Below are 12,997 nucleotides of genomic sequence, written 5' to 3' on the forward strand. Positions count from 1 at the left end.
TTCTGGCTGGAAAGAGGTGAACACCACTAAGATATGACCATATCTCTGCTGTTGTGCTGTGACATTATTTGACTAGTGTTTGCCTGAGGACACAGCACAAATCAATTGATGTAGGGCCTACACCCACAGTGATTACCCTGCACTTCCTATAGATAGTCCAATATTAGTATTTTTCTCTCCAGTTAACAATTTCATTATTAATTTACTGGATGTGCATCTGCCTTAAAAATGGCATAGTCCATGTGAAGCATTGGTACTGAGTTGCCAGGGAGAATGTTAACAGCACTACAATGCACAGCTGCCCTGTACCTGTATTTTCTGTTTTCTGTAAGCGTTCTGTAAGCCATCTTTTGAACTTTCTCTGTGTAATGAAGGTGAGTCACAGACACATTGCACCTACCAAGAACATGAATGCATTTTGTACTGCAACGTTTTTAATAATACTGAGCATTAGAAATATTAATAATAATTAAAATCTATTTTCTATCTTGAAATAAACAAATACCAATCAATTAATATAACTGCTTTTGTCCCGGCCAAACTCTGGCTTGTGATACAATGTTACAAACTATTTTAGTAATTACCAAATTATTATTAGCTTGCATTAGACTATTTATTGTTTTAAAATATTTGCTAATTTGTTAAAATCTACAGTCCATACAATATGCCAAATTGGAAAAAGAAACAACAGCTGATTTACATCAGCAAAAACCAGCATGAGACATGGCATGTGTTCCTTGCCTTCTCTAAGTGCTATAGAATATAATTATTATATTTATAAATGTGAATATAAATAAGGTAGAGATTCTAAAACCATTTAAAAGTGTCTAACAGATCCTTTTTGTTCTAAGTATCAAGGACAGCATCAATGGCTGAACATTTTCCGATACCCTAATACTGCAGAATATTCTAAGTATGTAAAGACTATCTTGCAACTCTTAATCCTGTGATCACAGTCTGCTGAAATTGCTTCCAGGTGCATAAAGTCTATCCATTTGGGTCCTAAGCTGGTATCTGCTGTAAAAGGATATCAGATTTTTTTAATAGCAGAAGGTGTCTTGGATTTAGTTCAGTTAGATATTTAATAGTGGGATTTGCCAGACCATCACTGAAGACACTAGTTCATCTTGTCGCTGCTGCTTGGTCTTCTTGTTCACTCTTCTGTGTCCTTGGCCACCAGAAATGACTAATACTGAACTTGCTTTCATTTTTTTGGATCTCTGTCTTTTACTTTTAAATGAGATATTTTGATCTTTCAAAAGCTCATAAATGTTACTGTCTTCTGGCCTGTGTTCTAGGGAACTTGATCCATGAGACATAGTAAGGGATCCAGAAGATGATGACAAGTCACTTTTTTGTGCAATGGATCCTACTGAACCCCCCAGCCAAATTGCCGTGTCATGGGCATTACTAAGGGAAGAGCCTGGTCTTTCATTGTGCAGAACATTCTTTTGGTTATCATCTTTAGGTTCTGAGCCAGGAGGCAGGCTGTTCCGCAATTTGTTTCTGTTCTTCTTGTTTATAGATGCAGCCGTTACAAGAAACTTGACTGGGCCATTGTGTGCATGATATGACACTATTCCTCTTCCTGGAGCCAAAAGAGAAAGACAACTAAAGAACATTATTTTAGTACATTGTTTCACCAAGATTAATGAAATCTGCTAAGAATAGCATAACTCTTAAAACCTTATTCTGCCTTGTGTGTACACAATTTACAGGAAAAAAAAGCACAAAAAAGTAATTTAATGTACCACAAGTGATTTAGGACTGTACTAATAAATCACCTGAAACATGGTGTTATAAATTTAGTTTGACTTACCTTTGTGCACTGTTCTCACAAATGTAACACTGAGTTTTCTCCAGTAATCCATGTTTTTCAATTAATCCTCTTGTACTTCTGTACCTCTCCAAAATAGAGAGGAAGACCTGTTTCACTGTAACAGACCCCTCCACACTATACAGCTGGAATTAGAACTCATCCTCCAAATGGCTGTCTAGTTACCATGGCAGATTCATAAGGAAATGACCAAACCATTATTTTCCCCCCTTTTTTTTTTCAAAAAAAAGTATTTAAACAGTGGGATGTTTGTGGTACAAGGAAGATTTACACTGTGCGAATCATTAAAATGTACAAAAAACCCAAATTGTGTACAGCCAAATTCAGAAGCTATAACAATATCAGTATGTGTGGCTTTTACAGCAAAAAAGAAGAGGAAAAAAAAGTGGGATTCTACAAAATAGCTACAATATGGGAAAGAGCTAGGCTATCAAAGGGAAAACCCCACAACCCTACAAATCACTCTGTCCATCCCTAACTCCCTAATGCATTCCAGGATGTAATAAAACATATCCTGCTTTTATAGCAAGTGCAATGATATAAAGATGAATTATCACTATTGGAAGCAAACCTGGAAAAATTCACAATTTTTCAGTTCAAATTCCAAACACAATATCAAAGACTATAAAAATAAATCTCTAAATGTAATGTTGGTGGATCTGTGAAATATGACAAATCTTAATCCAAAATAAATGCAAGAACATACAGATGATATAAACCACAATAATGAAAACAGACAATGAAAGAATAAAATGAGAGATCTTCTGATTCTGCCACTATGCATTTTCTTGTATTGCATTTATTTTCACCTAACATAGGTTCCACATTTATCCTGTGTCATACTGGATTATCACTGCATATTTTGCTGAACACAGAGGATTTAGTTTTCATTTTGCAAAGTTACATACGCTCTCCCCTCTCTCCAAGGAAGTTTCAAACAGCTTGCCTCAAAACCTGCCGGCTTCCCATCACAGTGCAAAGCTCAAGCAGAACTGTGAACCCAAAACATCCAAAACACTGGTGCAAAGCCCCTACTAACCATACATCTAAAATCTTGCTTCTCCTAGTACCTTAAACATTTGCAAAGTGATACAGCAGTATTCATGCATTTGTATTTCAAATGCAGTAATAAGAAAGTAACTGAACTCTCCAAAACACAAAAATCTTGATCATTGTCACAAAAATGAAAGATATATTCTCATATATTCCAGGTCTCCTGTTTGGGGAGAAAGGGTATAAAACCAATTTACTGAATAAACAGTCAGACAACACACTATGGTTTCAGCATCTGTGTCTCTAAACCTAATGCATTTATTTTCCCCAATTCTGGAAGAAAGATTATTTGCATTCTCTTCTCATCCCCATATGTTTCACTGTACTCCATCAGGATTAATGCCTATCCTATTCGTATGCCCTAAAGAAAAACAGTTGTTCCAGCTCAAACAACTGAGACAAAACTAGACAAGTGTCTGGGTATACTGTAAAGCTCAGGAAGAACAACAAATATCATTTCATTGCAAAGCTCAGATATATATCTAAACAATGCAATTTGGTAGGTTTACTTAAACTACCATCACAAGAGAAAATAAATCTTAAGTATAACACCACTGGACTTGATCTGTTTGAAAATTTCACTCACCGGTTACTTTGGGAATCCCCTGCAAGCGTGGCACTGGTAACGCTACTATTATACCCAGGTTTGTTCCAACCATCAATAAGCCATGGCACACCAGGAGGCTGGTCACAGAAACACGTTGCTGCCCTGCAGAGTTCAGGAAGTGCTCTGTTACTTTACAGCAATAATCTTTGCCTAGATCAAAGTCACTTCAGACACACACAGAGTCAGCTGCATCTTCTCATTCAGCAAAGCACTCATCAAAAAGGCAAATATTTTGCTGGATTGTGGTATTAAAACTTTACATACATGACAATTTAAATATTATTAAATTTCTGAAACATTCTGTCCTAAATCTCTAAACCACAGTATCTAAAAGTAGACATAGATTATTCTTACAAATATACTTTTATATATAGACTGTGTTTGTATATTCTCAGCAATAAAACTGAAAGGCATTTCACTTCACAGTACTCAACAATATGTTGCCATAACACACTATACTCAAGACTCAAACCTGTTCACAATTACTTTTTTCTCCTAGTTTTTATTCTGTGAAACTGTATCAGAAGTCCTGTCTCCCCCTGTTTGAGTTTGGGTCCCCCATACAAGAATGGCATTGGCATATTGGAAAAGGTTCAGTGGAAGGCAACCAAGGCGAGGAGAGTGGAGCACATAGTGTACAAAGAAAGTTTAAAGGAAGTGCTGTCTGCACCTATGTGATGGGAGGGTTAGCAGAAGACAGACAGATTCTATTCAGATGTGCACAGTGATCCGATCAGACAGATCAAATTTGGAATGTGGGAAATTTGGATTGTAAGTAGGGAAAAGCTTCTTCTTCATAAGGGTGGTCAAATACTGCAACAGATCGCTCAGAGGTTGTGGAATCTCCATCCTATCCAAGGATATTAAAAATTTGACTGGACAAGTCCTTGAACAACCAGACCTAATCAGGCCTGCTTCAAGAAGGATGGACGAGATGAACTCTAGAGTAACTTCCAGTCAAGACTGTTCTATGATTCTGTGATTTTCTACAATATATTATTTATAGATTGTTATTTTCCTAATGAAAACAAAGGTTTTGCTTGCAATGCTTACTAAGTATGTTCAGATGGATTTTCAAAATGGCCTTGACAAGTTTCAGAAATGGAAACTACAGCTTGCCCAAACTTTTGCCATGGCTTAAGTTTATATGGAGGAGCACTTAAACTCTGCTGGAATCCTCCAACTTCAAACCCTACATGTTCTTGCATTTATGATTAACTTTACATGCAAGAGAGCAGTCATTTCCATCTTCATCACAGCTTTCAAGTTGTTAATCACTTCATCAGTAAGTAGGGAATTTGGATTCCACATCTGATACAACTTGGATGAACCCACATGTTCCACACTTTGGAAAAGGACCTTAATTATGGTGTATCAGAAATAAATGCATTTTCCATCTCGTTCCTTGAAGCTGAGCCAATTCACATCCAAGAATATATGAATCAGAGACCCAGTGGGAAAGCTGGGAAGGAGTGGCTTGACCGAAGCCCAAAGCACTCAACTGGAAAGCAGAAGGCAGACCAGGTCAAGTTTTTCCTCACAGAACTTTACAATTAACCCAGCAATGGTGTGTTGTAAAATGCACATGTAGGGCAAGACTTGGAATCCCAGCTCTGTCTACTCAAACCCACATCCTAAAATACTCTAAAGGCATGATGACTAAGTCACCCTTGGCAGGTGTAACAAGCACAAGTAAGCTGAAGAGGTTCCATCTGCTCATGTGGACCTTCACAGCTACCTGTGTTGTTTTCCATGAACTGTAGGTGTTTATGCTGGTAGGACTGCATCATTTCTCCTCAGCTAAACAGTCATAGATGGTCTATGTCTACAGTAAATTACAAGCCTTTTGAAGCTTGGAATTTGCTTTTTGATGGGGTCTTTTGGTTGGTTGTTTTGGTTTTGGTGGTGGTTTTTTGCTGTGGTGTGGGTTTTTATTTGTGGGGTGTTTGGGGCTTTTTGGTTTGGTTTTGGGTGTGGGCTTTTTTTTGGGGGGGGAGAGTTTGGATTTTTTAAGTTTAAGATATTAATGGGATTAATCTAGTTTTCAAATAAAGCACAAAATGCACTCCTTCAGCACAAAAGGAGTTCAAACTGTGGTGCCCAAACACTTCTGTACATTGGAGTTTTCAAAAATTGGTGTTTGAATTCCATGATTTAGAGCTCAGGCTCGCTCAAGTTATGCATGACATGTGAGTCCTCTACCATAACCAGCACCACAGCAAGTGCAAAGTAGCTGCAGATTACCTTAATCTCACTCCATTTTACTTAAAGCTTGTTTTGCAAACTACAAACAGATCAAAGTACAATTTTTAAGCTTTTATCAAAGGCTCCAATTGTACTGTTACCTCTCAAACCCCACGCAGAAGCACGATGCTCACTATTTAAAACAATAGACCTTTAATGCTTTTTTAGGCATTTAAAATGTAAAATTTTATGCATGATTTCATACTCCAACCCTGAAGCAACTTCTAACCAGTAATTTTTACCAGGTAAAACTGGTTATATGCATTACTGTTTCCATAGGTGAACACAGCAAATTATCAGCCAGCAACTTAGAATTTTAAACACTGAGCATAACTGCAGGCATGAACCATCTATAGTGAGGTCAAAAGGAAAACCCCTGCTTTGAAATCCTGGAAAAGCAGGAAACATCTGCATCTGAAAATATACTTTGAGATAGCATGTAACAACTAAAAAAATATATCTATAAAAAATTAGGTTTTTTTTTAAATACTGAAATACTAGTTTAAAATATTAATTTATCTGCTAGCCAAGGTCTGAAATCATATTCTTTAGTTTGGTTTTTTTCCTGATTTTCTGACATATTTTGAATTCAGAAAAAAAAATCAATTCTGCAGAATGCATTATACAGTAAGCACAGAAATTAACAAAAAGAAAAAATTATAAACCTAAATGCCAAAACTAATCAAATACTCTAATCTTTAAAGGACACCTTTTAGATCACACTGTCCCAATGCAGACAGAGCTGTTAAACCCTGTAAATAATCTGACCAGAACAACTTTACGAAGAACAAAGCCAGCAATTACACTTATGAATGGACAAATGGCTTTATTGTCTATGTTCTGCTCTTTGTTCACCTTTCTCAGGTCTCAATTACAACCACCACCAGATTGGGTAAATCCTCATGTGTTCCCATATAGATCCTCTGAAGCCAGCCATAGGTAGGTAAAAGGGCATACTAGTCCATATCCCCTTACATGATCATGCTGCTTTTACTATATGAAAAATAAGCCTACTGTATAGATCAATTGGGCTGACCTGAAGTTTCTCCCAATATTTTTATCATTTCCCAGCAGTAAAATCATAAAACCACTGCATTTTATGGTCTGGCACCTGGTGGGGTGGGGACAAAAGCAAGCTGTAAGCCTCAAAGTAGAGTTTGTTTTCTGCACAGAGGAAATGATACTTCTTTATTTTCTTTGCCTTTCTCATCTGTTTCCAGGAAACACATATCATTAGGGGATATATGGATATAAACAGAAAACAGCACCTTCAGCAGAAATGACCTCTTCATTGAACAAGTAACCTGTCATCATCCATACAAGCAATGAAATGATATGTATCAAGGTCACAGTAACCTCTTTAAAAGGACAAACTCTCTTACAGCTGAAAGAAAAACGTGTTCAAAGATGTTCTTGAATAATGAAATATTGAATGTGACTATGACAAAACAATTGGGCAGCCTATTCACATACAGCATGATTTTGGTTTTGATGCATTGTGATAAAGGCTGCAAAAAGCTGCCTTTGTGGAGATTTCAACCACAGATCACAAAAGATCACAAACACTAAGCATAAACTTGCTTTACAAAGGAAGTACACTGCATTAGTGGATATACTTGACTTCAAATGTTAATAGATTTGGGGTTTTTTCTGCTGTTCAGTATGCCCTCTGTTCAGCTAGGAGAGCTGCACTTGGCCATTTGTACTGTTTACTAAATAGTAAAATAAACTGTTACTTGGACTGTTAACAATGACACTGCTCTTTCAGCCATTCTCTTCATTTCTCATATAGCATTTGTTCTTTTTTGCTGTTTTGTTACAGAACACAAGCTTCTTATACATTATTAGAAAGTATTTCTGATGATATATGAAGTAAAGGTACTGCAGACCGCTCTGGACTAAATGTCTACCCCACAGTTGCTCCCAGGATGCTGGTTTAATTTCCAGTCCTGCATTCCCGCACACAAACTTCCCATAACTCCAGAAAGCAAGAGCCCTTCCAGCTTCATTCTTCATAAGTAGACTGCCACAGATTTACAAAGTTACATCCAGCAGATAAAAGATTCTGCCAGCCACAGCCTGCTTTTTGTATTACTAAACCTTGCAAAATTGTAAGGACAATCATGTCCTATGCCATTTCCCTTACACTTCATTCCTCTGTGATTCTGTCCTGTGGGATTGTCTTCCTTGAGAGGAGAGGTAAATTCCTTCCTCTCCTCTACAATAACAACAGCAGACAGTGATATTTAAAGCAGCCTTCTCCTAAAAACAAAACTGAGAAAATCTAATGCTATGAGAACTGGTTACTAAGGTTATGAGAACCTCCTACTCCTCTATCTTAGTTAGTACAGCTATCCTTTAAATACAGAGCTGCAATTCACAGTAACCATTCCTGACAGCAACAGGATTTTTTTTCTTTTATTTCTGCTGTATAACAACAAAATTATTTCATTAACTTCATCGAGTGAGGCTCCTCTTATTTACATTGCTTTAAATGAAGACACAAACAACATCTCCAGGTAGCCTATCTGGCCAACATTACATATTATTGTTCCTACTAAAATCTTGGCAAAATAAGTCCAGCTTCTTTGGAGTTATATCAAAATCTTACCCTTTTAAGACTCTTAGCAATATTTTGACACCAATTTCTTCTCTTTTGTTTTGATACTGGTTGAATTTTTACTTGTCTGTTATTTTTTGCATATTAAAGAATTCCTGTTGGATTTCAGAAAACTATCAGAGCTGTTTCCTTTAAAAATAAAAGTTCTATAAGTCTTCAACAAAGGCAAATATGTATCTTGTAAATACATGTCTATTTAATTCCTTTTCTGTTTCACTTTGGGATTTTTTGATTTTTTTTTTTTTTTTTTTTTTTAATCTCAGGATATACTACACAGACCTTGATTTATTTTTTGGCTGCTTTTAGTTCCAAAAGGTCCTTACTGCTGCTTTATTATGTAAATCTCCTAGTCCTCTGACTTTTAGCTTTTGTTGTTGCAGCACTGTTGGGATCATACAAACAGCCCCAAGAGCTGCTTTGAAATAACTGAAGTTCATTTTTAGAATGGATTCTCCCTTGGAACGTTTGTTGTAATAATGTTCTACTCCTGAAATAAATTTCCATTTCCATTCATGGCATGCTGTCTGTAAAGATACCGAGGGGAAAAAAAAAAAGGAACTCAAATGGGAAAGAGTGACACTAAGGAGATATAATTAGCTAAAACTTTTTTTAAAGAAGATGATTTGTTACATCAGCAGTTTTATTGCCATGGCAATGAACATTAAAGCTAATTTTTATGAAGTTTTTTATATGCAGAAAATGGGTAAGGAAGGCCCCACTTCCCTTCTTCCCCCTGCTATAAACAGCAGAACATAAAGTTAATTTTTTTACAACTGATTTTGATTTCCTTGCATAACTGATGAATTTAATCAAATCACTTATTTAAAGGAGGGCCCTTTGCTGCTGTTCAGTGTTGGAACTACAAGCACCACACATAAAAAACACCCTGTCTAGAACATAATATAAACGGACACAATTTAAAATATAGCTTATTGCAAAGCTAATGCCATCTGAAAGAAAACATGAAAAGAAGACTGAGGAAGTGAAGCACTTTTGAAGCAAGATTTATACCTAACTGTTGTAAGAATATAATCTCAGTGTGGGAAGTGCTGGCTTCTCCTAGAAACAAAGTGATAAAGCTGGTGCACACATTGCCCATAAAAACTGCAGCAGCACAGTCCACTGCAGTCTATAAACAGGGAGAAACAGAGAGAACGGTTGTCATCTCATGGAGAACTTACACTCAGCCACGCCAGCACCACTTTTCTGTCTGTCCCTTCTGCTAGCAATGCCACAGCTCCCACCTGATAAGCTTGCTGATGCTCAGGTCCTAGCCACTCATTTTCAAAACTGATACAGGCCAGTGCAACCGTCTTTAATAAGCTTCTGTTTTAAAACTCTTAAAGATCTGTTAAACTTTATCGCAGCAACCACAGGTTCCATCTTTACTTATAAGATCAACCTCTTAATTCAACAAATTAAAGCTCCAACCAGCAAAACACTGAACACACTCGAAATGGCAGCATGTGAGTGCTTCAGCTGAGTTCACTGGGACTACGGATATAACTAAAATTAAGCAAGTGGGTTTTGGTCCAAATCCTAGGCAAATGGACTCCATTATAGTAAATGCAAATGCTAAACTCTGCAAAGCAAATACATTTTCATGGTAGACTCCATTGTCCTGCTGCTTCAGTCACAAAAAAACACCCCAAGCCCCTACTTGAACAGAAGAATCCACCTGCTTATCTGTATAATTACATTTATAACCTCTGAGGAGGACAGCTGCTACTCAATCAGCTCACTGCACACATTGTTCTTCTGGGCAGGCAACAGGCTGTGATTTCTTAAATCAAATAGTCATGAGACGGTTATCAGACTCAAAGTTCTAGATGGACCTTCTGATTCTGTCCTAATCTACAACACTCTGGAGAGTGTTGTACATAACAATGCTAAAGATAAAACAAAAATGTTATCACGTGATGTGATTCAGCTACCTGGTAACATATTGTGAACAGGTGTGGCAATGTTAATATCTTGGAGGTGTTTCAGTGTCTCAGTGTGGAACAGGCGAAGCGTAGATCCAGATGTGAAGGCAATCCAGATTCCCACTCCAGCAACAGCCATGTGGGAGATGACCATCCCTTCCTCTTGATGGGCTTCAAAATGGCTCTGTAAGAAAAACAATGACTCTGGGGGAGATGCAACTGAGGAACATCATTCAACCTTCTTTATCAGCTTTTTAGTGCATGCATTGTATCTCTGTCCTCCATGTCAAGGGCATGTGTCCTCTGCTCAGCACACATTTTGACTGCTGCATATGATGTTTAAATTTTCATGTTACCCTTATTTGAAAATACATCATCATTAGCATGGAAGGATTCTCAGCCTAAAGACAGAGTGACTTCACAGCAACTTAGATACTGTAATTATTAAAATTATTATATGGTAGTGGCTGGCAAGCCTGCAACAGCTTGAACTTAAAAGGCATTTTTATTTTTTTATTGATACTCCTTTGGGAAAACTACCACAGATGAGGTACAGATGAGTGGGCAGATTTCTTCCTAATGTTACTTTTATCTACAGCAGAACTCTGCTTTAAACAATAAAAAAACTTCTTCTGTTCTGTTAGGTGGTCTTTTCAGAACACAGATAATAGAATCAAGGAAAAAGTAATTTTCAGAAATAACAGATAATTTATGAATATAAATACACAGTTATTTGCTCACCTATGTACGTAACAATGCGAGCCTTAATACTGTGGCTTGCTTTTTGACTCAGACACTTCTGATTTTCAAAAGTATTAGTTTGGTGTTTTTTTTCTGTCCTTCAAAATATTGATACTTAGCATTAGAAGCAGCAAAATCCACCTGAAGGTAACACAAGACTTAGAGGATAGATGTTTCCCTTGGTCTAGTGCCTTACCAGTTAAAACTTCTGCATGGCTCTACGAAGGCCAAAACCTTTCCGCATGGCTCTACGAAGGCCAAAACCTTTCCGCATGGCTCTACGAAGGCCAAAACCTTTCCGCATGGCTCTACGAAGGCCAAAACCTTTCCGCATGGCTCTACAAAGGCCAAAACCTTTCCGCATGGCTCTAGAAGGCCAAAACCTTTCCGCATGGCTCTAGAAGGCCAAAACCTTTCCGCATGGCTCTACGAAGGCCAAAACCTTTCTGCATGGCTCTATGAAGGCCAAAACCTTTCCGCATGGCTCTACGAAGGCCAAAACCTTTCCGCATGGCTCTACGAAGGCCAAAACCTTTCCGCATGGCTCTACGAAGGCCAAAACCTTTCCGCATGGCTCTACGAAGGACAAAACCTTTCTGCATGTTCCGGTTAATGTACAAGATAGAGCTGTAGCAAAGTTCTTCAATTATTAAAAAATACGGATTTTTTTCCCCAGTTTTATATTGAAAGTAAACTGCCTCTGAAGCTAAATACAGCCTTTTAATGTTGTTCCAGCTATTATCAAATACAGAGAGCTATTATGATAAACATTAAAGTTCCTTGGCTAAGCAAACGACAAAATGTTCCTTGGACAGAAAGCTCTTTCTAAGGGATATGAAAGTAAATATCTGCTCTAATATTCACAGTACATAAAGTACACCTAAATTTTCTATACATTGTAATTAAGAGTTACATTTAGTCATTTTGCATCAAAATCTAAATTACATGTTCCTCAGGATAAGCTTTTAGTCTAAAGCAGCTATATTTTGGGTATATTAGGGCTATAGATATACTGTTCAAATTCTCCACTTAAATTCAACAACCAGGCTAAGATCATAGATAAGTAAGAGAAGTTCAATCTTTCACAAAGTGTAACTTTTGATATTATACTTAGTAGGCACTTAATATTCTTTTCATACCTTATTACTTCATAAAGTAGTACTTTCCAAATGAGAAAGTGGCTGTTTAAAAATAAGGGGATATTTTTTTTCTTTTCATAGAATAGTTAGGGTTGGAAAGGACCTTAAGATCATCTAGTTCCAACGCCCCTGCCATGGGCAGGGACACCTCACACTAAACCATGCCACCCAAGGCCTCATCCAACCTGGCCTTGAACACCGCCAGGGATGGAGCATTCACAACCTCCCTGGGCAACCCATTCCAGTGCCTCACCACCCTCTCAGTAAAGATTTTCTTCCTTATATCCAATCTAAACTTCCCCCGTTTAAGTTTGTACCCGTTACCCCTTGTCCTGTCACTACAGTCCCTGATGAATAGTCCATCCCCAGCATCCTTGTAGGCCCCCTTCAGATACTGGAAGGCTGATACAAGGTCTCCATGCAGCTTTCTCTTCTCCAGGCTGAACAGCCCCAATTTTCTCAGCCTGTCTCCATACGGGAGGTGCTCCAGTTCCCTGATCATCCTTGTGGCCCTCCTCTGGAGTTGTTCCAACAGTTCCATGTCCTTTTTATGTTGAGGACACCAGAACTGCACACAATACTCCAAGTGAGGTCTCACGAGAGCAGAGTAGAGGGGCAGGATCACCTCCTTCGACCTGCTGGTCACGCTCCTTTTGATGCAGCCCAGGATATGGTTGGCTTTCTGGGCTGCAAGCGCACACTGCTGGCTCATGTTCATTTTTTCATCGACCAACACCCTCAAGTCCTTCTGTGCAGGGCTGCTCTGAATCTCTTCTCTGCCCAACCTGTAGCTGTGCCATTTCTCTAATTTAGGGACAAGGATGTTGTGTG

The 12,997-nt window shown here is 37.9% G+C and overlaps 1 protein-coding gene across 2 annotated transcripts in view; it reads right to left on the reverse strand.

Annotated features, from left to right (window-relative positions):
• Positions 1 to 1,073: 1,073 nt before the first annotated feature.
• Positions 1,074 to 12,997, reverse strand: part of ARHGEF10 (Rho guanine nucleotide exchange factor 10) — a gene marked incomplete at both ends in the record, with an annotated part of 104,464 nt that continues 92,540 nt past the window's right edge. For both annotated transcript variants that reach the window (XM_080616264.1, XM_080616263.1), the window contains 3 exons: positions 1,074 to 1,588; positions 3,477 to 3,599; positions 10,296 to 10,470. In XM_080616264.1, the coding sequence (XP_080472390.1) occupies positions 1,074 to 1,588; positions 3,477 to 3,599; positions 10,296 to 10,470 (813 nt within the window). The remainder of the gene's footprint in view (positions 1,589 to 3,476; positions 3,600 to 10,295; positions 10,471 to 12,997) is intronic.

This window comes from Psittacula echo (assembly GCF_963264785.1).
Source record: "Psittacula echo genome assembly, chromosome: 4".
NCBI lineage: Eukaryota > Metazoa > Chordata > Aves > Psittaciformes > Psittacidae > Psittacula > Psittacula echo.